The sequence below is a fragment of the Triticum aestivum genome, chromosome 2B (genome assembly GCF_018294505.1).
Source record: "Triticum aestivum cultivar Chinese Spring chromosome 2B, IWGSC CS RefSeq v2.1, whole genome shotgun sequence".
Taxonomy (NCBI): Eukaryota; Viridiplantae; Streptophyta; class Magnoliopsida; order Poales; family Poaceae; genus Triticum; species Triticum aestivum.
In genome coordinates this window covers 175,901,130-175,926,814 of record NC_057798.1, presented here as the reverse complement: position 1 = coordinate 175,926,814, position 25,685 = coordinate 175,901,130, and the positions used below count along the sequence as shown (strand labels likewise).

General features: G+C 47.5%; 2 protein-coding genes across 2 annotated transcripts; both read left to right on the top strand.

Moving 5' to 3' along the window:
• Window positions 1-832: 832 nt before the first annotated feature.
• On the top strand, window positions 833-5,216 carry LOC123044188 (protein WEAK CHLOROPLAST MOVEMENT UNDER BLUE LIGHT 1). The gene is made up of 3 exons (XM_044466848.1): window positions 833-1,059; window positions 2,302-3,056; window positions 3,167-5,216. Exons 2-3 carry the CDS (start codon window positions 2,328-2,330, stop codon window positions 4,961-4,963), a joined length of 2,526 nt encoding a protein of 841 aa, XP_044322783.1. The 5' UTR covers window positions 833-1,059; window positions 2,302-2,327; the 3' UTR covers window positions 4,964-5,216.
• Window positions 5,217-6,337: 1,121 nt separating this feature from the next.
• LOC123044187 (calmodulin-1) lies at window positions 6,338-6,964 on the top strand. Its single transcript, XM_044466847.1, has one exon. It carries the CDS (start codon window positions 6,425-6,427, stop codon window positions 6,698-6,700), a length of 276 nt encoding a protein of 91 aa, XP_044322782.1. The 5' UTR covers window positions 6,338-6,424; the 3' UTR covers window positions 6,701-6,964.
• Window positions 6,965-25,685: the final 18,721 nt, after the last annotated feature.

Below are 25,685 nucleotides of genomic sequence, written 5' to 3'. Positions count from 1 at the left end.
GGTGTCACCTCCGAAGTCCAACGGCTCCACGCCCAGCCTCTACCACGTCACGCTCGTCCGGCTACGTCTCAATCTTAGCGGGAACGGGCGGAGGATGCATCGCGTCAGGTCGCCGTTGTCGCTCACCGAAAGCCTCGCTGCTGGAATCTCTTCCCTTTCCCCCTTCCACGCCAAATACCCCCAGTTTAGGATATAAATTACTCCTATAATTATTGCAAAGTAGTAAAACTAGTAGCAGTAGTAGTACTGTACCTGTGAGTTGTGCTATTTAGAAATGTTTTAAATTTCATTCAAAGCCACCAGTTCTATCGATGGTAACTAAACTAACTACCTAAGCACTTAATTAACATACCACGTGGAATACCAATAACAATCTCCATCACCCTTTCCATTTGACACCTTGTATTTCTTGAAAATTCTAGATCCATACCAGTTAAGTGCCGTCAACATCATACGATCTGTATTCACATGTGTGTCAAATTTTATACTACACGCGTCAATGTGCCCATTCATCCAACTCCTGCTGCTAATTCATAAACATTAAGTTTGATAAGACAAGTTGTAGAACATCTTTCGAAGTTGCTCCGCAGACAACAAGTCCACGGTTACCCACCAATTGGCCGCCCCCAAAATCCGTAGATCGAAGAACCAGTTTTCAAAAAGTCCTCTAGTTTAACAAATGGACACCGTAGTTTCGACATACGAGAGGTGATTTCTGCAACGGAAATCTCATCCACTCTTTTGCAGTAAGGCCCAGGTCAGGCACTGTCCTCAGTTTCAACAAAACCAGAGGGGCTCCCTGCAAAAACGGGAGTCCCGTCCATCCGTTCCGCTCCTCGCAGTAATCAATCCCAGGTGTGAAGTGTCCGACCGACCAGTAGACTCACGGGCCCGGACAAAACCCAAGCACACGTACACCACACCTCTCCTTCTCCCCTCCCCTCAGAGGAGAAGAAAAGAAGGAAGCCAAAAATCGCGAGCACGAAGAGCGGAGATCCGAATCGCCGCGAAAGGAGGCCCCGATCGCTTCGTCCGCAAGAGCCCCGCCCGCGCGATCGAGTAAGCTTCCTCCCCTCCAACCTCAATCCGCCATTAATCTCGCCGCGGCTCCGTGCTTTCTTTCCTGTTTGAGCACGGCTGCGGCGGCGTGCGAGTTCTTGATTCTTCGTCCGATGCGAGATTATGCTCCTGGCTTGGACGATTTTGCGGTGCTTTTTCCGTTTGATTTTCGAGGGTTTTCATGCCGGTTTCGTTCTCTTGGGTACAGTCAGTTGCAGGAAGAATCTAATTTTGGTCTGAAACTGAGGTAGTAACCAACCAAAGATGGAAATTTCCCTTGCAGTTCGTTCCATGGATTAGTAGGACAACTCCATCTTGTTGTGCGATGAAATCATGGGCGGTCCGGAAAGAATTTTTCATATATTTTTGGTTGTTTGCGTCACTGCGTGGAAGAACGCTAGAACCCCACTGCCATAAAAAGAAACCTCTGTTTTATTTAAAGCCAGTTCAGTAGTAGAACTTGAATATTTCACCGTGCTAGGTACAGTTAGTCATGAAATCTCAAGCGTGTTCAATCTTATTTAATACAGTACTATTATAGTACTAGTTAGGATTAGATTAGTACTAATATGAGGTCATGCCAAAATATGTACACCTGTACGGAGATGAGCAAACATTCAAGTTTGATTGACGCACATAGTTCTATAGGACTGACCATGATTTGAAGGAATTATAACTGAACATGATTGGAATGATTCGGCTCATAATTGTTGCAAATAATAATGGTGTTGGGACAAGGATTTCTGCCATACCTGGTCCACTATGACATATTTTTAGGAGCTATATAAAAATGGCATGCTTTATTTGGTTGCTTACTTTGGCTTTCTATTTAGAAAAGATGGTTTTAGGTCATGCATACATAAGGTTGGGTGCAAAAAGTAGCTGAATTATTGCAGACAGAAAGCAGGTTCGGTGTCAGTCGGTGGCAATGATTAGTGCATGTAGGTCAGGATCAGTAAAGTTCTTTTGGCCAGTTGCTGCACATAGTCATCTCTTGTTATTGCAGTTTTGTTATCTCTGCTCCCCTTGGAACATGGATAGAGACTTGGCATTGCAAAATAAGTTTGGACTAATGTTTGACAACTTCACAATTGTTTTATTCCATACTACTCGAAAAATATGCTGATAATGCTACTTCCCACATGTAGTGCAGTGTACTCTTCTTACTTGCTTGAATTTGTGCTATAATTCGTCTCTTGGAGCATGAATGCATGATACTCACTTCCATTAAACAATCTTTAGGAGCGAACATAGCGGAGGCCTGAGGAATGGAGTCGACTCATGCATCTGAAGAAAATAACTCGAAAGAGCCGTCTCCGGTAGAAATCCCAGAAACTTATGTGGATTCACCAACTCTGGAAGTCAGTAGCAACGGTGGTCATGAAAATATAAATGCAAACATGGAAAACTCAGCTCAAGCAGACACATCGGATATCTCTAATGGCCTGCCAGTTGCTGCCGAAGGTTCAGAAAATCCAGATATTTTTGTGGACTCACCAACTCTGGAAGTCAGTAACGGTAATCACAAAAATATAGATGCACACAAGGAGAAGTTAGCCCAAGCAGCCACATTGGGTATCTCTAATGGCCTGTCAGTTGCTGCCGATGATTCGGAGTTATCTTCACATTCACAGGTACTGGTAAAGTCTCATCCTGAGGTAGCAGAGCACGACGTGGAATCAAATTCGCCTACGGGCACAGGTCCTGAAATCCTATCAAATTCAGGACCAACAGAGACATCCAAACACTCCGGGAAGGGTCAGGCAGATCATTCCTCTTCAGTATATCCCGTCGAAGTGAACCATGTTGAAGACAAGACACGTTTTCAGAGAAAAATTGCTGTAAAACCAAAAGTGATAGATGAGTCAGAAGCAAAACCCGAAAGTCCATATAAAGGCCTTATTGACACTGCTGCGCCTTTTGAGTCTGTGAGAGAAGCTGTCACCAAGTTTGGAGGAATTGTTGATTGGAAAGCTCACAAAGTTCAGATGATGGAGGTAATTCTTGTCAAGTCTTAACCATACATGCTCATAGTCGACATTACATTGTCTGATACATAACTGAATTTTCATCATGTAGAATCTAAAGGAATTTTCTTTTTATGCAGAGACGCAAGTTCATACAGCTTGAACTTGAAAATGCTCAGAAAGAAATTCCACAATGCAAAAAAGAACTAGAAGCCGCAGAGATGGCTAAATCACGGGTACTTGATGAACTAGAGACTACTAAGAGAATTATAGAAGAGCTGAAGCATGAACTGGAGAAAGCACAGATGGAAGAAGTTCAAGCAAAACAGGACTCTGAGCTTGCACAACTCAGGGTGCAAGAAATTGAGCGGGGAGTAGCTGATGATTCTAGTGTAATAGCCAAGACTCAAATGGAAGTCGCGAAAGAAAGACACGAAAAATCTGTTGCCGAACTTAAATCAGTAAAGGAGGAGCTGAGAACATTACACGAAGAGTACACTACCTTAGTCAATGAAAGAGACAGAGCAATCAAAAGGGCTGAAGAAGTGTTAGCCGCCGGCAAAGATATCGAGAAGCGAGTGGAGGGGCTGACTGTAGAACTGATTGCAGCTAAAGGATCTCTTGAGTTGGCCCATGCTGCACATCATGATGCTGAAGAACGTAGAATCGGCGCAGTACTGGCGAAAGAGCAAGATTGCCTTGCTTGGGATAGAGAGTTGGTCCAGGCACAAGAGGAGCTGCAACAACTGAACAATAAGCTTCTGTCGCAAAATGATTTGAAGAAGAATCTTGAAGCAAATTTGCGCAAGTTGCATGGCCTCAAATCTGAGCTTGCAGACTATATGGAGAGTATACTGTGCAAAGAAGCTTTAGGAGTTGCCAAGGAGCATGAGTCTGAAGATGCTAGACAAATTAGCAGCTCAATTAAGGAAACTCTAGCTTCAGCACAGAAAGAGCTCGAGGAGGTTAAAGCAAACATAGAAAATACAAAAACTGAGGCCAAATTGTTAAGAGTTGCGGCGACAACTCTCAGATCAGAGCTGGACAGGGAGAAAGCTTCACTTGACTCATTGCAGCAGAGGGAAGTGATGGCATCAATTGCAGTTTCTTCACTAGAAGCTGAGCTCAACAGGACTCAAAAAGAGATAGAATCTGTGAGGTCCAAGGAAGAAGATGCCCAAGAGAAAATGGTGGAGCTCCCTAAGATGTTGCAGCAAGCAGCTCAGGAGGCCGAGGATGCCAAGGACGCAGCTCAAGCAGCAGAAGAGGAGCTGAGAAAAGCCAAGGAAGATACTGAGCAAACCAAAGCAGCTGCAACTACAACAAGTAGCAGGTTATGTGCTGTTCTCAAAGAAATAGAAGCATCCAAAGCGTCTGAGAGGCTAGCACTCGCGGCAGTTCGAGCATTGAAAGAAAGCAAAGAGGCCAGCGACGTCGAGGATTCTCCCAGAGGAGTGACGCTTCCTCTAAGCGAGTATTACGCCCTTAGCAAGAAAGCACAAGAAGCTGAAGAGCTGGCAAATGAGAAGGTGGCAGAAGCGCTGACACAGGTAGAGTCCGCGAAAGGCTCTGAATTAGAGAGCCTAGACAGGCTAACTGAAGCAGCAAAGGAGATGGATGAAAAGAAGAGAACTCTTGAACTTGCATTGGAGAGAGCAGAGAGGGCAAACGAGGGGAAACTCGCCGCTGAGCAGCAACTGAGGAAATGGAGGTCTGACCATGAGCAGCGCCGGAAAATTCAGGAGGCCGCGAAGCGTGCGGTTAACCCTGTGAGTAGCCCATTTGTCGATCCTTACCTGAAAGAGCAGGATTCACGGCTGCACATGTCAGGCAGTAGCTACGAGGACCATGTTCCGAACCGAAAGTTGCGAAAGAAAAAGTCGTTTCTCCCTCGAATGGGATCATTTTTGTCGAGAAATACCCCGGCACAAACATAAGGAAACAGGTCATAAAAGCGCGGATCGACGAGCTGTACATTGCTGTAATAAGTTATTCAATTTGTCTTGTAAGTTGTTTCTGGTTCTAAGCTGTAATTTGTTGGTATAAACCCAGGGGGTATTTTTTCACAAAAATCATTCTTTGGGCAACTCAGGATAGTTTTTGTGAGGAAAATGCTCAAAATGTAGCACTGTGATGTTCTGTTATCTTTCTCCACTTGCGAGGAAAGTGCCTCTTTTTGTTGAGTTACAATTCTTCTTTTTTTGGCGTAGGCCAACTGTTGAGCTCTGAATAAATGGGAGGCCAGTCAGGCATGGTTAATCCTAGCATGTTTTCTCTGAGACCTGAAGTTGGTAACAAAAGAATGGCAGAACCAAATGAAAGAAGCAGGTTTGGCAGGTTGGCATGGAAATACTGTCACTTAGGGAAGAACTTTCAACATTCTTGAGCAATTCTGGTAGAGTCTCGGAGGGGAACATTTGGTTCCTGGGTACATATGTACCCTATATGGAATTTTTTTAGCAATTCAACAAAAAGTCAAAAATTTCTGACAATATTTTTGAAATAAACTTGACCCTTCATTTTAATAGTAAGAAAAGTTCCACAAGAAGAAAATTCCTCTTTGACATGTTTTAAAAAAAGACAAATTTTCGGTCAAAGTAGCGTGAATAGTAAGCTATAATAGCAAATAATTTGTATCTTTTTCGCTGTGAACTCGTTGGTTTTTTTTGGTGAAAATTTATATACTAGCGCGCAAGTAAGTCATGTTTAATCTAAAAATACTTTTGAACTATTTTGACATTTTGTTTAATTATTTTTTGAAAATACCCCATTTAGGGTGTATATACATGCGGGAGCCAAAGCGTATTTTCTGTAGAATCTCCTCCCTTTTTGTTCCTCTTTTGGGTTGGTCTTTCAACGGAGAATCTCCTTCATCCAGGCCCTACCACTTCCCCCACTAGGAATGTATTCCCACGCCTCGTTGCTTCAAGCATAGGAATATAATCTGGTAGTAGTAGTATGAAATAACCACAGACCTACGCGGCTACGCCGAACATCAGAAAAAATGCAGGCAATGCATGATTTATTTGGAAATTTCAGACAAAAACTAAGAATCGAACAATGTGATACGTCTCTCGAAAAAGCAAACACAACGTGATACACACAAACTTATTCGTCAGAGAATGTGACACGCACTTGCTGACCAGCCCTGCGTGTAAAGAGAGATGCGATGCCTGAAAATTCAGCTCGCCCTCCACCAAGCACGAGATAAGATTCAGATCAGCGCCCCCTCGCAGCCTGCAGATGAAGACGAATAAAGCCACGGGATGCTGCGCGGATCGGACCGACTATAAAAGGAGGCGCAGCTGCGGGAGGCCTCAAACCATCCATCGCCTTAGCTACCATAGCATCTCGTCTCTGCAACTGTAAGAGTTCTGAGCTTGCTAACGCGGCCGGACATGGCGATCAGGGGGATACCTTCGCAGCGGGAGATGACGGTGGAGCAGTTCAAGGAGTGGCTGAAGCAGTTCGACGCGGACGGCGACGGCCGGATCAGCAGGGCCGAGCTCCGCGAGGCCATCCGCAGCCGCGGCGGCTGGTTCACCACCCTCAGGGCCGGCCGCGCCGTCCGCCGCGCCGACAGGGACAAGAGCGGCTTCGTCGACGACGCCGAGGTGGAGAACCTCGTCGCCTTCGCGCAGAAGGATCTCGGCATGAGGATCTCTGCCTGGTAGCCGCCTGCCTAGGCTGGCTCCATGGGGTTTTTATCTGCTATGCTATGCTCGGCCTACTGAACGAAAACAAACTAAGCACTCCGTACTCCCTGCCTAGCTAGCGTCGTGTGAAATAGGTTGAACTTGACATGCAAACTTCTCCTGAATAATATGTGTAAAATCAGGAGATTTAGTTGAGGTTCGCCACTATGCAGTTACTTCATTATGGAGTGTTTGTGTACGAGTACTATTACGCTGGAATTTGACGCTGCGCCCCTTAGAACATTTCTGACTGACCCCCTATATCTCCTTAGTGGAGTAAATTTGATTTTTACTCCACTAAGTTTGACCTAGCCGATCCCCTAAATGGCTTAGTGGAGTAAAATTTTTACTCATTCCCTAAAAATCTCAGTATATTTACTCCATCGTTGCTCGGTCGAGTAAAATCGCAGCCTCTTCTCCCTGCCTCCTCTCCCCCCTCCCCCCACCGCCGCCGGCGCACCCCTACCCTCCCCCGCCCCTTCGATGGCCGGACGTGGTGGCCGCTAGTCCCCGTTGTCGTGGTTGTAAGACTGACAGTAGAAAGGGGGGTAGGTATGGAGAGGCAAGATCTCAGCTATGGTGAAGGTGTACACACGAGATTTACGAGTTCAGGCCCTTCTCGTAGGAAGTAATAACCCTACATCTCGGTGCCCGGAGGTGGTCGATTGGACATATGCGTGTGATGTTACAGGGGGTGCGAACCCTTGTGCCAGAGGAGGGGGTGGCTTATATAGAGTACGCCTAGACCCTCACCGTCCTCCATTACAAGGGGCTTAATGTACATAAAGTAGGGGCATTACTGATAACGCCAGCCTTAAGTGCTATTAATGACCTTAAAGACTACGGAGTGAACGCCTGCCCGTTGCAATGCTGAGTGACTCCTGATCTTCGGTAGGTCGAGTGATTCCTTGAATGGTCGAGTGACAATAGGTAGGGGGACACCCGAGTGATATGACTGGTCGAGTGGATTGCACTCGACATCTTTGACTGGGGGTCCCTTGTTGCCTCTTGGACTTCTTATCTTCTAGGGTAGTGACCTTGGGTAGGATGTATGGGTCAGGCCCATGACCCTACCCCAGGTCTGTATCCTCATCAGTAGCCCTCGAATGGATTAAGATTCGAGTAGAAAGTAGGTTGAAGTTGAACTTGTTCCAAGCTTTGCACCTCGCGAGCGTTTTCCGCAAGATGAAAAACTCACGTTGGTACTTCAGCGTCGATTCAGTCGCCTTGATCCATTTAGAAAGTTGTCGATTGAACTTATAGCACCATCTGCCGAGTGCTGTCTTGGAGTGTAGAATCCTTGGCGTGATTGCCTGCAGTGTATCCCGGATTTCACGGGATACGAAATCTCGGAGAAGCGCGCGAGACGGGGAGCGCCGAAGTAGGCGGAGCGGATAAACAGTGGTGCCTTGATTTCCGTGCCGCCTTTTTCGCCACATATGTTGTGCGCGACTGTTGCGGGATCTAACAGGATCGCCTGGTCCCACGCGTCAGCCACTCGGAAGCAGCCCTTTATAAGGCGACGGGGCCGAGGCGTCTGCACTGTGCACGCCTGTTTCTCTTTCTTCTTCCCCTGCTTCTCCACCGCATCCAGCTCTTCTGCTCCCGACGATGCCGCTCTGCCGCCATGGTGAAGGACAAGACGACGACGCTGGAGCGTGCGAAGAAGGCGACCGGGGCGGTGAAAGGCAAGAAGCAGAACCGTGGGTCGTCATCGCACGCGGGGCTGCCGCCAGTTTGGATCCAGGGCGATTGGATACGGTCTTTGCTCCGGCAAGAAGATCTGGACGAGATGGCGGAGTCCGGACTGATCGCCAAGGGTGCGGCAAGGCTGCCTGAGGGGGAGATGGAGCCACAACCTCGACCGGGTGAGTGTGTATTGCTCGCCACCCACGTCGACCGGGCATTTTCGCTCCCTCCGCACCCCTTCTTCCGGGGCTTCCTGAACTTCTTCGATGCTCAACTCCACCATTTTTCTCCCAATACCATCACGTACCTGGCTGCGTTCGTGTCGATGTGTGAAAACTTTTTGGGGTGTCGACCGCACTGGGGTCTTTTTAAACATATCTTCACCATCCGATCCCAATCGGTGAAGAAAGCAAAAACGAATGACTCGAAGACCCATGTCATCCAGATGTGTGGGGGTTTGGGTATTCAGAAGAGGCATAGGAGTGCTTTCCCTGCTATGACTCTTCCTGAATCGGTTAGAGGCTGGCAGTCGAACTGGTTCTATTGCCGGGACGTCGCAACTCCAGGTCAGTCGACTGGCCTTCCCCACTTCACATTCGACCGTGTCCAGAATCCTTCTCCACTGAAAGTGACTACTGATGAGAACGTGGAGACAAAGATGTTGGTGGAGATAGTGGTCCAACTAATCAATGAGGGTGTCACTGGCCTGGACCTGCTGGAAGTGTTCCTCAGTCTACGCATCCAGCCTCTTCAGGCTCGTGACCATCCTATGTGGCTGTACTACAGATCTGACGACACCGCTCGGGTCCATCCAGAAGAAGTGCCACCCAAGACCGTGGCCATGTGGTTGAGGAGCATCACAGGTAACCAGGACAACCCCAGAGGAGCCAGGCGAGTCATCCCCTTCAGCGAAAACAATCAACCCAACAAGGTATGCTCTTTATTCCGACTGTCTTGCATATATGTTCCGACTGTACTTGATCTCGATTGACTTTTACTCGACTTTTTGTCTTGTAGGTTTTCACTGAGATGTATTCGATGCCCAACGGCGAACAAGCTCTGGAGCTGGACCAGGAGGGAGAGGCCAGCACAGAGGAGAGTGGTGAATGGGAGTCTTCGGATGAAGAGGAGGAGGAGGAGAGCGAGGAGTCGGACGACGAGGAAGAAGTCGACTCACCGCCGCGCTCCAAACACCGATCCAAGCAGCACCATGACCCGGCGGGCGGGCGTGGGAAGAACGTGGCTCTGAGTACCGACACTCAGAAGTGCACTCGGACGTCGACTCCGGAGCCGACAGAGAAGGTTGCCAAGCAGCCCAAGGTTGCTCCTCCAAAGGCTCGGAAGACTTTGCCGCGGATCAAGATGGACGTTCCTGTTGCTTCGGGGTGAGTATCTTGCTTGTGTTTATATAGGCCGACTGAAGTTTTTGTTCTGACCAACTGGATCATGTATCCTTCTAGCCCCACCTCTGATGCCACTGACATGGACATCGACAAGGCACCAGGAGACAAGGAGACCTACGATGCAGCCACTTCTCGAGCTGGTAAGTCTGTTCGACCAGGTTTCATTTAGTCAAGTGGATCGTCAGTCGGCTGAATTTCCGATATTTCTCTCTTCCTGTAGTTCCACAAGAGGTCGTCATGCTCCCCGATGATGAAGAAGAAGAAGCGCCTCTACAGGAGAGGAGGAGGAGGAGTGGGGACTCAAGCAGGAGGAGGCTTGAAGTTCAAGTCCCTCAGTCAACGCTGGCGCTTGAGGCGGTGGTCGAACGTTCGGGAGACCCGATTCGGACAAACGTCACATTTGCCAACCCGCCGATGACTGATCGTCCATCGGGGTCGACTGCTTCGACTCCTGCCGCTCCAGTGCAACTCCACGCGTCTGACCCAACAACTGCTTCAACCGCCTTGGAGCCATCACTCTTCGCTGCATATCAGACCCTAGACGACTTGCCGAGTGCTGCCAGGGAGGCTCTTCGCTAGGTGAACCTTGTCATGGAGCAGGTGAAGGTGATGCACGAGGCTAGTCAGGTGGCTTATAATGCTAGCACTGCCCTGCAGACCAATTTTCAGGTCAGCGAACTCCGACTGAGCTTTTGAATGCTGTTTTATATTCGATCACCCACTGGGGTGTGCCTTTGTTTAGGATTTAGGAAATCTTCCACTTCACTTGACTCGTGCTGAGTCGTAGTAGTCTGTCTGGACCAGTGGGGGCACGCCGAGTGCACCCACTGGGTGTAGTCGCCGAGACCACGGTCGACTGCTGGCAGTCGACTGAGGTCTTAGAATCTACTCTTTTTTTGACTCACGCTAGGCAGACCCTGCTGAGTGTTGATCTGAATCGGTGGGGGCACGCTAAGTGCACCCACTGGGTGTAGTCCCCGAGACCACGGTCGACTGCTGGTAGTCGGCTGAGGTCTTAGAATAACTTTTCACTGTCATTGTCTCTTATTTCTGTCGACTGACATATCTCTCTCGCTGACTGCAGAGGTCTTGTGATCTTGGAGCTCGACTTTCCGAATTAAAGAAGAAGTATATCAGCGTTGAACTTGACCTTGAACTCGCAAAGAAGAACCTCAAGACTGCTCAACAAGAGACGTCCATCATGGGAGGTATGTTGGGGAACGTAGTAATTTCAAAAAATTTCCTATGCACACGCAAGATCATGGTGATGATATAGCAACGAGAGGGGAGAGTGTTCGTCCACGTACCCTCATAGACCGTAAGCGGAAGCGTTAGCACAACGTGGTTGATGTAGTCGTACGTCTTCACGATCCGACCGATCCAAGCACCGATCGTACGGGGCCTCCGAGTTCAGCACACGTTCAGCTCGATGACGATCTCCGGCCCTCCGATCCAGCAAAGGCTCCGGAGATGAGTTCCGTCAGCACGACGGCGTGGTGACGATGATGATGTTCTACCGGCGCAGGGCTTCGCCTAAACTCCGCGACGATATGACCGAGGTGGAATATGGTGGAAGGGGGCACCGCACACGGCTAAGGAACGATCCGTAGATCAACTTGTGTGTCTTTGGGGTGCCCCCCGCCCCCGTATATAAAGGAGCCAGGGGGGAGGAGGCGGCCGGCCTAGAGGGCGCGCCAAGGGGGGGAGTCCTACTCCCACCGGGAGTAGGACTCCCTCTTTCCAAGTAGGAGTAGGAGAAGGGGGGAAAGAGGAGGAAGAGGGGAAGGAAAGGGGGGGCGCCGCCCCCCTTCCCTTGTCCTATTCGGACTAGGAGGGGGAGGGGCGCGCGGCCCCCTCCTGGCTCCTTCCCTCTTCTCCCTCTTGGCCCATGTAGGCCCATTAACCCCCCGGGGGGTTCCGGTAACCTCCCGGTACTCCGGTAAAATGCCGATTTCACCCGGAACCATTCCGATGTCCAAACATAGGCTTCCAATATATCAATCTTTATGTCTCGACCATTCCGAGACTCCTCGTCATGTCCGTGATCACATCCGGGACTCCGAACAAACTTCGGTACATCAAAACTTATAAACTCATAATAAAACTGTCATCGAAACGTTAAGCGTGCGGACCCTACGGGTTCGAGAACTATGTAGACATGACCTAAAACCATTCTCGGTCAATAACCAATAGCGGGACCTGGATGCCCATATTGGTTCCTACATATTCTACGAAGATCTTTATCGGTCAAACCGCATAACAACATACGTTGTTCCCTTTGTCATCGGTATGTTACTTGCCCGAGATTTGATCGTCGGTATCCAATACCTAGTTCAATCTCGTTACCGGCAAGTCTCTTTACTCGTTCTGTAATACGTCATCTCATAACTAACTCATTAGTTATAATGCTTGCAAGGCTTAAGTGATGAGTATTACCGAGAGGGCCCAGAGATACCTCTCCGACAATCGGAGTGACAAAACCTAATCTCGAAATACGCCAACTCAACATGTACCTTCGGAGACACCTGTAGTACTCCTTTATAATCACCCAGTTACGTTGTGACGTTTGGTAGTACCCAAAGTGTTCCTCCGGTAAACGGGAGTTGCATAATTCTCATAGTTACAGGAACATGTATAAGTCATGAAGAAAGCAATAGCAGAATACTAAACGATCATGTGCTAAGCTAACGGGATGGGTCATGTCAATCACATCATTCTCCTAATGATGTGATCCCATTAATCAAATGACAACACATGTCTATGGTTAGGAAACATAACCATCTTTGATTAATGAGCTAGTCAAGTAGAGGCATACTAGTGACTATATGTTTGTCTATGTATTCACACATGTATCATGTTTCCGGTTAATACAATTCTAGCATGAATAATAAACATTTATCATGATATGAGGAAATAAATAATAACTTTATTATTGCCTCTAGGGCATATTTCCTTCAGTCTCCCACTTGCACTAGAGTCAATAATCTAGATTACATAGTAATGATTCTAACACCCATGGAGTCTTGGTGCTGATCATGTTTTGCTCGTGAGAGAGGCTTAGTCAACGGGTCTGCAACATTCAGATCCGTATGTATCTTGCAAATCTCTATGTCTCCCACTTGGACTTGGTCCCGAATGGAATTGAAGCGTCTCTTGATGTGCTTGGTCCTCTTGTGAAATCTGGATTCCTTTGCCAAGGCAATTGCACCAGTATTGTCACAGAAGATCTTCATTGGTCCCGATGCACTAGGTATGACACCTAGATCGGAAATGAACTCCTTCATCCAGACTCCTTCATTCGCTGCTTCAGAAGCAGCTATGTACTCCGCTTCACATGTAGATCCCGCCACGACGCTTTGTTTAGAACTGCACCAACTTACAGCTCCACCGTTTAATATAAACACGTATCCGGTTTGCGATTTAGAATCGTCCGGATCAGTGTCAAAGCTTGCATCGACGTAACCTTTTACGACTAGCTCTTTGTCACCTCCATATACGAGAAACATATCCTTAGTCCTTTTCAGGTATTTCAGGATGTTCTTGACCGCTGTCCAGTGATCCACTCCTGGATTACTTTGGTACCTTCCTGCCAAGCTTATTGCTAAGCATACGTCAGGTCTGGTACACAGCATTGCATACATGATAGAGCCTATGGCTGAAGCATAGGGAACATCTTTCATTTTCTCTCTATCTTCTGCTGTGGTCGGGCATTGAGTTTGACTCAACTTCACACCTTGTAGCACAGGCAAGAATCCTTTCTTTGCCTGATCCATTTTGAACTTTTTCAAAATTTTGTCAAGGTAAGTGCTTTGTGAAAGTCCTATTAAGCGTCTTGATCTATCTCTATAGATCTTGATGCCCAATATATAAGCAGCTTCACCGAGGTCTTTCATTGAAAAACTTTTATTCAAGTATCCCTTTATGCTATCCAGAAATTCTATATCATTTCCAATTAACAATATGTCATCTACATATAAAACTAGAAATGCTACAGAGCTCCCACTCACTTTCTTGTAAATACAGGCTTCTCCAAAAGTCTGTATAAAACCATATGCTTTGATCACACTATCAAAGCGTTTATTCCAACTCCGAGATGCTTGCACCAGTCCATAAATGGAACGCTGGAGCTTGCACACTTTGTTAGCACCTTTTGGATCAACAAAACCTTCCGGCTGCATCATATACAACTCTTCTTCTAGAAATCCATTCAAGAATGCAGTCTTGACATCCATTTGCCAAATTTCATAATCATGAAATGCAGCAATGGCTAACATGATTCGGACAGACTTAAGCATCGCTACGGGTGAGAAAGTCTCATCGTAGTCAACCCCTTGAACTTGTCGAAAACCTTTCGCAACAAGTCGAGCTTTATAGACAGTTACATTACCATCAGCATCAGTCTTCTTCTTAAAAATCCATTTATTCTCAATAGCTTGCCGATCATCGGGCAAGTCAACCAAAGTCCATACTTTGTTTTCATACATGGATCCCATCTCAGATTTCATGGCCTCTAGCCATTTTGCGGAATCTGGGCTCATCATCGCTTCCTCATAGTTCGTAGGTTCATCATGGTCAAGTAACATGACTTCCAGAATAGGATTACCGTACCACTCTAGTGCGGATCTTACTCTGGTAGACCTACGAGGTTCTGTAGAAACTTGATCTGAAGTTTCATGATCAATATCATTAGCTTCCTTGGTGTAGTTGTCAAAGGAACCGGTTCTTGTGATGAACTACTTTCCAATAAGGGAGTAGATACAGTTATCTCATCAAGTTCTACTTTCCTCCCACTCACTTCTTTCGAGAGAAACTCCTTCTCTAGAAAGGATCCGAATTTAGCAACGAAAATCTTGCCCTCAGATCTGTGATAGAAGGTGTACCCAATAGTCTCCTTTGGGTATCCTATGAAGACACATTTCTCCGATTTGGGTTCGAGCTTATCTGGTTGAAGTTTCTTCACATAAGCATCGCAGCCCCAAACTTTAAGAAATGACAACTTTGGTTTCTTGCCAAACCACAGTTCATAAGGCGTCGTCTCAATGGATTTTGATGGTGCCCTATTTAACGTGAATGCGGCCGTATCTAAAGCATAACCCCAAAACGATAGCGGTAAATCAGTAAGAGACATCATAGATCGTACCATATCAAGTAAAGTACTATTACGATGTTCGGACACACCATTTCGTTGTGGTGTTCCAGGTGGCGTGAGTTGCGAGACTATCCTGCATTGTTTCAAGTGTAGACCAAACTCGTAACTCAAATATTCTCCTCCACGATCAGATCGTAGAAACTTTATTTTCTTGTTACGATGATTTTCCACTTCACTCTGAAATTCTTTGAACTTTTCAAATGTTTCAGACTTGTGTTTCATTAAGTAGATATACCCATATCTTCTTAGATCATCTGTGAAGGTGAGAAAATAACGATATCCGCCACGAGCCTCGACATTCATTGGACCACATACATCTGTATGTATGATTTCCAACAAATCTGTTGCTCTCTCCATAGTACCGGAGAACGGCGTTTTAGTCATCTTGCCCATAAGGCACGGTTCGCAAGTACCAAGTGATTCATAATCAAGTGATTCCAAAAGCCCATCAGTATGGAGTTTCTTCATGCGCTTTACACCGATATGACCTAAACGGCAGTGCCACAAATAAGTTGCACTATCATTATCAACTCTGCATCTTTTGGTTTCAACACTATGAATATGTGTATCACTACTATCGAGATTCAATAAAAATAGACCACTCTTCAAGGGTGCATGACCATAAAAGATATTACTCATATAAATAGAACAACCATTATTCTCTGATTTAAATGAATAACCGTCTCGCATCAAACAAGATCCAGATATAATGTTCATGCTCAACGCTGGCACCAAATAACAATTATTTAGGTCTAATACTAATCCCGATGGTAGATGTAGAGGTAGCGTGCCGACCGCGATCACATCGACTTTGGAACCATTTCCCACGCGCATCGTCACCTCGTCCTTAGCTAATCTTCGCTTAATCCGTAGTCCCTGTTTCGAGTTGCAAATATTAGCAACAGAACCAGTATCAAATACCCAGGTGCTACTGCGAGCATTAGTAAGGTACACATCAATAACATGTATATCACATATACCTTTGTTCACTTTGCCATCCTTCTTATCCGCCAAATACTTGGGGCAGTTCCGCTTCCAGTGTCCAGTCTGCTTGCAGTAGAAGCACTCAGTTTCAGGCTTAGGTCCAGACTTGGGTTTCTTCTCTTGAGCAGCAACTTGCTTGCCGTTCTTTTTGAAGTTCCCCTTCTTCTTCCCTTTGCCCTTCTTCTTGAAACTAGTGGTCTTGTTAACCATCAACACTTGATGCTCCTTCTTGATTTCTACCTCCGCGGCTTTCAGCATCGCGAAGAGCTCGGGAATAGTCTTGTTCATCCCTTGCATATTATAGTTCATCACGAAGCTCTTGTAGCTTGGTGGCAGTGATTGGAGAATTCTGTCAATGACACTATCATCAGGAAGATTAACTCCCAGTTGAATCAAGTGATTATTATACCCAGACATTTTGAGTATGTGTTCACTGACAGAACTATTCTCCTCCATCTTGCAGCTATAGAACTTATTGGAGACTTCATATCTCTCAATCCGGGCATTTGCTTGAAATATTAACTTCAACTCCTGGAACATCTCATATGCTCCATGACGTTCAAAACGTCGTTGAAGGCCCGGTTCTAAGCCGTAAAGCATGGCACACTGAACTATAGAGTAGTCATCAGCTTTGCTCTGCCAGACGTTCTTAACGTCGTCAGTTGCATCAGCAGCAGGCCTGGCACCCAGCGGTGCTTCCAGGACGTAACTTTTCTGTGCAGCAATGAGGATAATCCTCAGGTTACGGACCCAGTCCGTGTAATTGCTACCATCATCTTTCAACTTTGCTTTCTCAAGGAACGCATTAAAATTCAACGGAACAACAACACGAGCCATCTATCTACAAACAAACATAGACAAGCAAGATACTATCAGGTACTAAGTTCATGATAAATTTAAGTTCAATTAATCATATTACTTAAGAACTCCCACTTAGACAGACATCTCTCTAGTCATCTAAGTGATCACGTGATCCAAATCAACCAAACCATGTCCGATCATCACGTGAGATGGAGTAGTTTCAATGGTGAACATCGCTATGTTGATCATATCTACTATATGATTCACGCTCGACCTTTCGGTCTCCGTGTTCCGAGGCCATATCTGTATATGCTAGGCTCGTCAAGTATAACCTGAGTATTCCGCGTGTGCAACTGTTTTGCACCCGTTGTATTTGAACGTAGAGCCTATCACACCCGATCATCACGTGGTGTCTCAGCACGAAGAACTTTCGCAACGGTGCATACTCAGGGAGAACACTTCTTGATAATTAGTGAGAGATCATCTTAAAATGCTACCGTCAATCAAAGCAAGATAAGATGCATAAAGGATAAACATCACATGCAATCAATATAAGTGATATGATATGGCCATCATCATCTTGTGCTTGTGATCTCCATCTTCGAAGCACCGTCATGATCACCATCGTCACCGGCGCGACACCTTGATCTCCATCGTAGCATCGTTGTCGTTATGCCATCTATTGCTTCTACGACTATCGCTACCGCTTAGTGATAAAGTAAAGCAATTACAGGGCGTTTGCATTTCATACAATAGAGCGACAACCATATGGCTCCTGCCAGTTGCCGATAACTTCGGTTACAAAACATGATCATCTCATACAATAAAATATAGCATCACGTCTTGACCATATCACATCACAACATGCCCTGCAAAAACAAGTTAGACGTCCTCTACTTTGTTGTTGCAAATTTTACGTGGCTGCTATGGGCTTAGCAAGAACAGTTCGTACCTACACATCAAAAAAACCACAACGATAGTTCGTCAAGTTGGTGCTGTTTTAACCTTCGCAAGGACCGGGCGTAGCCACACTCGATTCAGCTAAAGTGAGAGAGAGAGACACCCACCAGTCACCTTTAAGCACGAGTGCTCGTAACGGTGAAACCAATCTCGCGTAAGCGTACGCATAATGTCGGTCCGGGCCGCTTCATCTCACAATACCGCCGAACCAAAGTATGACATGCTGGTAAGCAGTATGACTTGTATCGCCCACAACTCACTTGTGTTCTACTCGTGCATATAACATCAATGCATAAAACCTAGGCTCGGATGCCACTGTTGGGGAACGTAGTAATTTCAAAAAATTTCCTACGCACACGCAAGATCATGGTGATGATATAGCAACGAGAGGGGAGAGTGTTCGTCAACGTACCCTCGTAGACTGTAAGCGGAAGCGTTAGCACAACGCGGTTGATGTAGTCGTACGTCTTCACGATCCGACCGATCCAAGCACCGAACGTACGGGGCCTCCGAGTTCAGCACACGTTCAGCTCGATGACGATCTCCGGCCCTCCGATCCAGCAAAGGCTCCGGAGATGAGTTCTGTCAGCACGACGGCGTGGTGACGATGATGATGTTCTACAGGCACAGGGCTTCGCCTAAACTCCGCGACGATATGACCGAGGTGGAATATGGTGGAAGGGGGCACCACACACGGCTAAGGAACGATCCGTAGATCAACTTGTGTGTCTTTGGGGTGCCCTCCCGCCCCCGTATATAAAGGAGCCAGGGGGGAGGAGGCGGCTGGCCTAGAGGGCGCGCCAAGGGGGGGAGTCCTACTCCCACCGGGAGTAGGACTCCCTCTTTCCAAGTAGGAGTAGGAGAAGGGGGGAAAGAGGAGGAAGAGGGGAAGGAAAGGGGGGGGGCGCCGCCCCCCTTCCCTTGTCCTATTCGGACTAGGAGGGGGAGGGGGGCGCGGCCCCCTCCTAGCTCCTTCCCTCTTCTCCCTCGTGGCCCATGTAGGCCCATTAACCCCCCGGGGGGTTCCGGTAACCTCCCGGTACTCCGGTAAAATGCCGATTTCACCCGGAACTATTCCGATGTCCAAACATAGGCTTCCAATATATCAATCTTTATGTCTCGACCATTTCGAGACTCCTCGTCATGTCCGTGATCACATCCGGGACTCCGAACAAAACTTTGGTACATCAAAACTTATAAACTCATAATAAAACCGTCATCGAAACGTTAAGCGTGCGGACCCTACGGGTTCGAGAACTATGTAGACATGACCTAAAACCATTCTCGGTCAATAACCAATAGCGGGACCTGGATGCCCATATTGGTTCCTACATATTCTACGAAGATCTTTATCGGTCAAACCGCATAACAACATACGTTGTTCCCTTTGTCATCGGTATGTTACTTGCCCGAGATTTGATCGTCGGTATCCAATACCTAGTTCAATCTCGTTACCGGCAAGTCTCTTTACTCGTTCTGTAATACGTCATCTCATAACTAACTCATTAGTTATAATGCTTGCAAGGCTTAAGTGATGAGTATTACCGAGAGGGCCCAGAGATACCTCTCCGACAATCGGAGTGACAAAACCTAATCTCGAAATACGCCAACTCAACATGTACCTTCGGAGACACCTGTAGTACTCCTTTATAATCACCCAGTTACGTTGTGACGTTTGGTAGTACCCAAAGTGTTCCTCCGGTAAACGGGAGTTGCATAATTCTCATAGTTACAGGAACATGTATAAGTCATGAAGAAAGCAATAGCAGAATACTAAACGATCATGTGCTAAGCTAACGGGATGGGTCATGTCAATCACATCATTCTCCTAATGATGTGATCCCATTAATCAAATGACAACACATGTCTATGGTTAGGAAACATAACCATCTTTGATTAATGAGCTAGTCAAGTAGAGGCATACTAGTGACTATATGTTTGTCTATGTATTCACACATGTATCATGTTTCTGGTTAATACAATTCTAGCATGAATAATAAACATTTATCATGATATGAGGAAATAAATAATAACTTTATTATTGCCTCTAGGGCATTTTTCCTTCAAGGTAACTATTCGACCCTTGCCTACTTAGTAGCTCGGGTCTTTCACTGCTTTTTCTTTCAGTCTCTTTGAACCGAGTGACTTCACACAAGCAGATGTGCGTAGTGAAAACCGTCAACTTCAGGCTTGTCTGAAGAGTGTTGTTTCTTTAGAGAGAATGAAGGAAGCTTTGGAGAAGAAGGACCGGGACCTTGCTGTTGCTCAGAAGGAAGCACGTGAGAAGACAATGCTTGCGGACCAGAAGCTGGCTTCAGTCGGCAAGTTGGAAGAGGAGAACGCGAAGTTTAAGACCGCCATCTCGGAAGCCAATCGAGAGGTCGAGCAACTGAAGAAGGACAAGGAGAACCTGACCACTGAAGTTGGAGGCCTCAGAACCAAGACAGGCAAGCTAGAGTCCTATCTGGAACAACTTGCCGCAAAACTAGTTCTGAAGCTTGAAGGTATAGCCACTCGACTGGTTAATTGTCGTCGATTGAAGTATGTTGTAATATTGTCGACTCACTATTTTCACGATGGAACAGAACTTTGTCAGGACTTTGAAGCTGAAACCGGGCGGGCCGAGACAGGTCTCGACCCCATCAATTGTCCTGTGAAAGATGACGTTGCGATGAACTTGCTGCGATTGGAATCACGCTTGGACGATGATGTTGCCTATGTGGCTCGACTAATGGCTGCGATGACTCGAGTGGACGCCGAACTCTGGCCTCAGGCGGAACTTTCTCAAGACCTCGAGTCATTGATGACTCGACTCAACCAGATTCTTGGTTGAGTGCAAGAGTGGAAGAAGTCGTTCGCTCGCTGTGGCCCTGTCATTGGTTCGAGTGCACTGCAAGGAGGCCAGAGAAGACAAGTTGGCGGCCCTCAAGGTTGTGAATACTAAGAAGCACTCCTTCTAGTCCTTCATGGACACCTTCCTTGAGAAGCCACTTGTATTGCTGACAGCATCGACCTCGACAGCTTCTGCGATCCGGCCAGCCCTGTTCCCGCCGAGTGACCGAAAAAAATGCTTCGCCCTCTTTTGCCTCAGAATGCCGAGTGATTTTGTAACCGTTGAAACTCCTTTGGGCCTGACGCCCGAGTACTTTAATCTGCGGTTATCTTTGAATATGTTGCGTTTATCTTCCCTGGGCTTATCTTTGAATATGTTGCGTTTATCTTTGAATGAAAATTTTTCTTCTCTCGGTTTGGTTTTTGTACTCTCGATGCAGCTTCTGAGGAAGAGGCCGCAGTCGACTTGTTGGACGAGCCTTGGGCAGCATTGATCAGCTCATCAGCGAGGCACTCAGCAATGGCCTTGATGTTCCTGAAAGCAATTCGCCTTGGCATTAGCTGTTGAATGAGCCTTTGGCAGCATTGATCAGCTCCTCAGCAAGGCACTCAACAATGGTCTTGACGTTCCTGAAAGCAGCTCGCCTTAGCGTCGGCTGTTGGATGAGCCTTTGGCAGTGCGCACGATCTCGTCCTTCTTCTTGACGGTGCAGCCCCGGGGGGAGGGGTCGTGGTCGACCTGCACCATTCGGCTGGGTTTCTCAAACTCAGGCGAGTACTGGACTACAGCTAAGCCCCCGAGTGAGAGGATTGCTCACCACTTGGTAGGTTTTTTCATACTTAGGCGAGTACTGGACTGCAGCTAAGCCCCCGAGTGGGAGGGTTGCTCGCCACCCAGAAGGATTTTTTATACTTAGGCGAGTACTGGACTGCAGCTAAGCCCCCGAGTGGGAGGGTTGCTCACCACTCAGTAGGATTTTTTATACTTAGGCGAGTACTGAACTGCAGTTAAGCCCCTGAGTGGGAGGGTTGCTTGCCACTCGGTAGGATTTTTTATACTTAGGCGAGTACTGGACTGCAGCTAAGCCCCCGAGTGGGAGGGTTGCTCGCCACTCGGTAGGATTTTTTATACTTAGGCGAGTACTGGACTGCAGCTAAGCCCCCGAGTGAGAGGATTGCTAGCCACTCGGTAGGATTTTTCATACTTAGGCGAGTACTGAACTACAGCTAAGCATCCGAGTGAGAGGATTGCTCTCACAATCTCGTCCTTCTTCTTGACGGTGCAGCCCCTGGGGGGGGGGTCGTGGTCGACCCGTACCATTTGGTAGGACCTTTTGAACTTAGGCGAGTACTGGACTGCAGCTAAGCCTCCGAGTGAGAGGCTGGCTCACCACTCGGTAGGATTTTTAACACTTAGGCGAGTACTGGACAGCAACTAAGCCCCCGAGTGCGAGGCTGGCTCACCACTCGGTAGGATTTTCTAACACTTAGGCGAGTACTGGACTGCAGCTAAGCCTCCGAGTGAGAGGCCGGCTCACCACTTGGTAGGATTTTTTTAACACTTAGGCAAAACGGATTCGCAGCTAAGCCTCCGAGTGAGAGGCTGGCTCACCACTCAGTAGGATTTTCTCTTCAACTTAGGCGAAACGGATTCGCAGCTAAGGCACCCACTTGGGGATTTTAGGACATGTAAAAAATGAACAACAATCATTCGGAAGACTGTAAAATCATGTCTTTTGATAATCACGGTGGGCGCCAACTGTCGTGGTTCTAAGACTGACAGTAGAAAGGGGGGTAGGTATGGAGAGGCAAGATCTCAGCTATGGTGAAGGTGTACACATGGGATTTACGAGTTCAGGCCCTTCTCGGAGGAAGTAATAGCCCTACGTCTCGGTGCCCGGAGGCGGTCGATTGGATTATATGCGTGTGATGTTACAGGGGGTGCGAACCCTTGTTCCAGAGGAGGGGGTGTCTTATATAGAGTACGCCTGGACCCTCACCGTCCTCCATTACAAGGGGCTTAATGTACATAAAGTAGGGGCGTTATTGATAATGCCAGCCTTAAGTGCTATTAATGACCTTAAAGACTACAGAGTGAACGCCTGCCCGTTGCAATGCTGAGTGACTCCTGATCTTCGGTAGGTCGAGTGATTCCTTGAATGGTCGAGTGACAATAGGTAGGGGGACACCCGAGTGATATGACTGGTCGAGTGGATTGCACTCGACATCTTTGACTGGGGGTCCCTTGTTGCCTTTTGGACTTCTTATCTTCTAGGGTAGTGACCTTGGGTAGGACGTATGGGTCAGGCCCATGACCCTACCCCAGGTATGTATCCTCATCACCCGCCACCAATTTGTAGCGCAGATACATGTCTCTATGCGCGTGGGTCGTCCTCCGTGGGCTCTTCATCGAGCCGTCGTCGTCGGTCGCCCGATGCGCCCGCCATCGCGCCCCTATGCTAATTCGAGGACTTTCCCGTCCTCCCTCAGCCCTGACCGCCGGCGAGGACCTACCTCGGTGTCCGGCAGTGGCATTGGGGGATGTGGGTGACTGAAATCACGGACAGGGAGACACACACCGAGCGGTGGCTCAGGACCTTCTACACGGCCAAGCTCGCAGCAACGTAGTACGACCGCTAGTAGGTCCGCTTCCACGGCGCGGCTGTTCGGCTCAATTCCCCCCGGCACACGCGTTCGGTCCACCTCGTCTCATCGGAGCCGCGGGTGGTGATCTCGGCTATGGCGTAGGAGGACAACAAGTTGAGGGGGCTCCTCGAGGCCGAGGCCACCGCCGAGGCCTACATGGAAGAGCTCCGCCGAGAGCACCCGGAGCTCATGGAGGCAGAGTGGATGATCTTTGCCGATGCCGGCGGCGAGGTCATCATTATTTCCTCCTCCGACGAGGTCCAAGGTGGCGAGGACGGCGGCGAGATGGGCGCGACGGCGAGGAGATCGAATTCGGCGAGTGGATGAGTGTCTTCCCCGACGACGGCACCGACCCGGACCCGGCTCACAGCACACCGTACCTGACGAGGAAGGATTGGCTCGACCTGCACTTCGACCGAAAGTACTTTAGGTGCTTTAGTTTAGTTTGAATTTATGTTTTATGCTCGGTTGTGCAAAACTATCTACGTTTATGTTTGAATGCATGCTACTTTCTGTTCAAATTGCTTTGAATTTGATCGAATTGATATTTACTCCGTTAAGTTTAGAGGATCGGCTAGAAACAGCCAAAAATTAGTGGAGTATATACTCCACTAAGGGTTTTACTCCCTTAACTTTTAGGGAGTCGCTAGAGATGGCCTTAGGTCTCCAAGCTAGTGGGTGTTGCGGCCTTCTTGGGCTCGTTGTGGTTCTTCTTCTCGTGCTGGTGCTCCGGGTGAAAACCCTATTTTCTTTCTTTTGACTTAATGGCGGCAAAGCTTTGCGCCCTTACCTTTTTTATTTGGAGTGCCACTATAAGGTTCTGGTACATTTTAGCCATGTTGCGGTAGTTTCATGGGACAGACTTGAATTTTGGCACGAAGTTTCTTAGGCTTCAACATGGGATGGTCTAATTGGTCTCATATATTTTACACATAACTATGCCGTCAACACCCTTGGTCCAAGCTGCTCGTAAGGCTAGCCATAGTGGGAGTAACTTAGGTAGTAACATAACGCACCTCAAGACATATATGCTTATGTGGCATGAAGTTAATGAGGAGAGAGGTGCTTGTGGTAACATAATATGTTACCGTAACATAGTGCACCCCAATGTAAAATGAGTCTACAACATAATAAATGAAGGCTTGCATGACACTACACTTATGTTACTACCCAATATGATGGTAGTAACATAGACTAATAACATGCATATGTTACTAGTCTAAATTACTACCCACTATGACTAGCCTAAGCAGGATCAACGCTCCTTGATTCGGAGCAAGGGCAGTGGGCCCTATTTGGCAACAAATGGGTGATGGCTTTGCGGCGAGGTCTGGCGGTTTCTTCTCGACACGTGGGTTCGCTCTTCACCAGCGGACGTAGGTGCTTCTCGTTGGAGTTCGGCCACTCCTGCGTCCATACTCTTCAGCGAGGTCATGGCATCTAGTATTGCATCTCTTGTGTAATGTTAGTGTTGCATTCTCTGTTCACTGTCTTTTTTTATCTGTTGACCTATTGTGTTAGAGGGTTTTCTCACCACCTTCTACCGTTTGGTCGGATGGCGTTATTTATAAAGCAGTAGAAAGCCGATTTCAAGGAGGTCTTCCAAATATTCAACGATGTGACTCTCTGGAACAGCTTGGGCCCTGTGTTGCTCCCACGTGGTCGACAAGAGCGGTGACCAAACCCCCGAAGTGCCACCAACCGCCTCCTCCCCTTCCTCCCCCTCACCATCGTTGGGTGAAACCCGTTTAGTCAATGATGGCGGAGAGGTCTCTTCTCATGATGGTGTGGTGACTGACACCTCATATGGTTGCGGAGGTGTGGGTCGCATAGCCCTAGTGGTGGGACTCGGCGGTCGGCGACAATGCCATGACCCGTCCCATCAATGGTGCCTTCTAGGCAGGTGGCCTAAAAGGTGGGGCGGGCAGTCATCGTGAGGCCCGCCCCAATCTACGCCTGTCATTACTACGGTTGGGTCCTCCACACCCTCACTTGATGGGGAATGAAGCATGAAAATAATAAAAATCCTACAAAACACCCAAGATTCAATCTAGGAAATGTATAACAACAAGAGGGGAGTGTGTCTACATACTTATACGTCTCCAACGTATCTATAATTTTTTTATTATTCCATGCTATTATATTATCTGTTTTGGATGTTTATGGGCTTTGTTATACACTTTTATATTATTTTTGGGACTAACCTATTAACCGGAGGCCCAGCCCATATTGCTGTTTTTTTGCCTATTTCAGTGTTTCGCAGAAAAGGAATATCAAACGGAGTCCAAACGAAATGAAACCTTCGGGAGAGTTATTTTTGGAACTAAAACAATCCAGGAGACTTGGAGTAGACGTCAGGGAAGCTTCAAGGAAGCCACGAGGTAGGGAGGCGCGCCCTACCCCTGGGCACGCCCCCACCCTCGTGGACCCCTGTGGCTCCCCTGACTGACTTCTTTCGCCTATATATATATATATCCATATACCCCGAAAACATCCAGGA

What these genes read in the sequence shown, in the direction of transcription:
- LOC123044188 (XM_044466848.1), top strand. Translation starts at nt 2,328, where the DNA reads ATGGAGTCGACTCATGCATCTGAAGAAAATAACTCGAAAGAGCCGTCT. An exon ending in ACAAAGTTCAGATGATGGAG is followed by an intron (nt 3,057 to 3,166) that starts GTAATTCTTGTC and finishes CTTTTTATGCAG; the next exon opens with AGACGCAAGTTCATACAGCT.
- LOC123044187 (XM_044466847.1), top strand. Translation starts at nt 6,425, where the DNA reads ATGGCGATCAGGGGGATACCTTCGCAGCGGGAGATGACGGTGGAGCAG.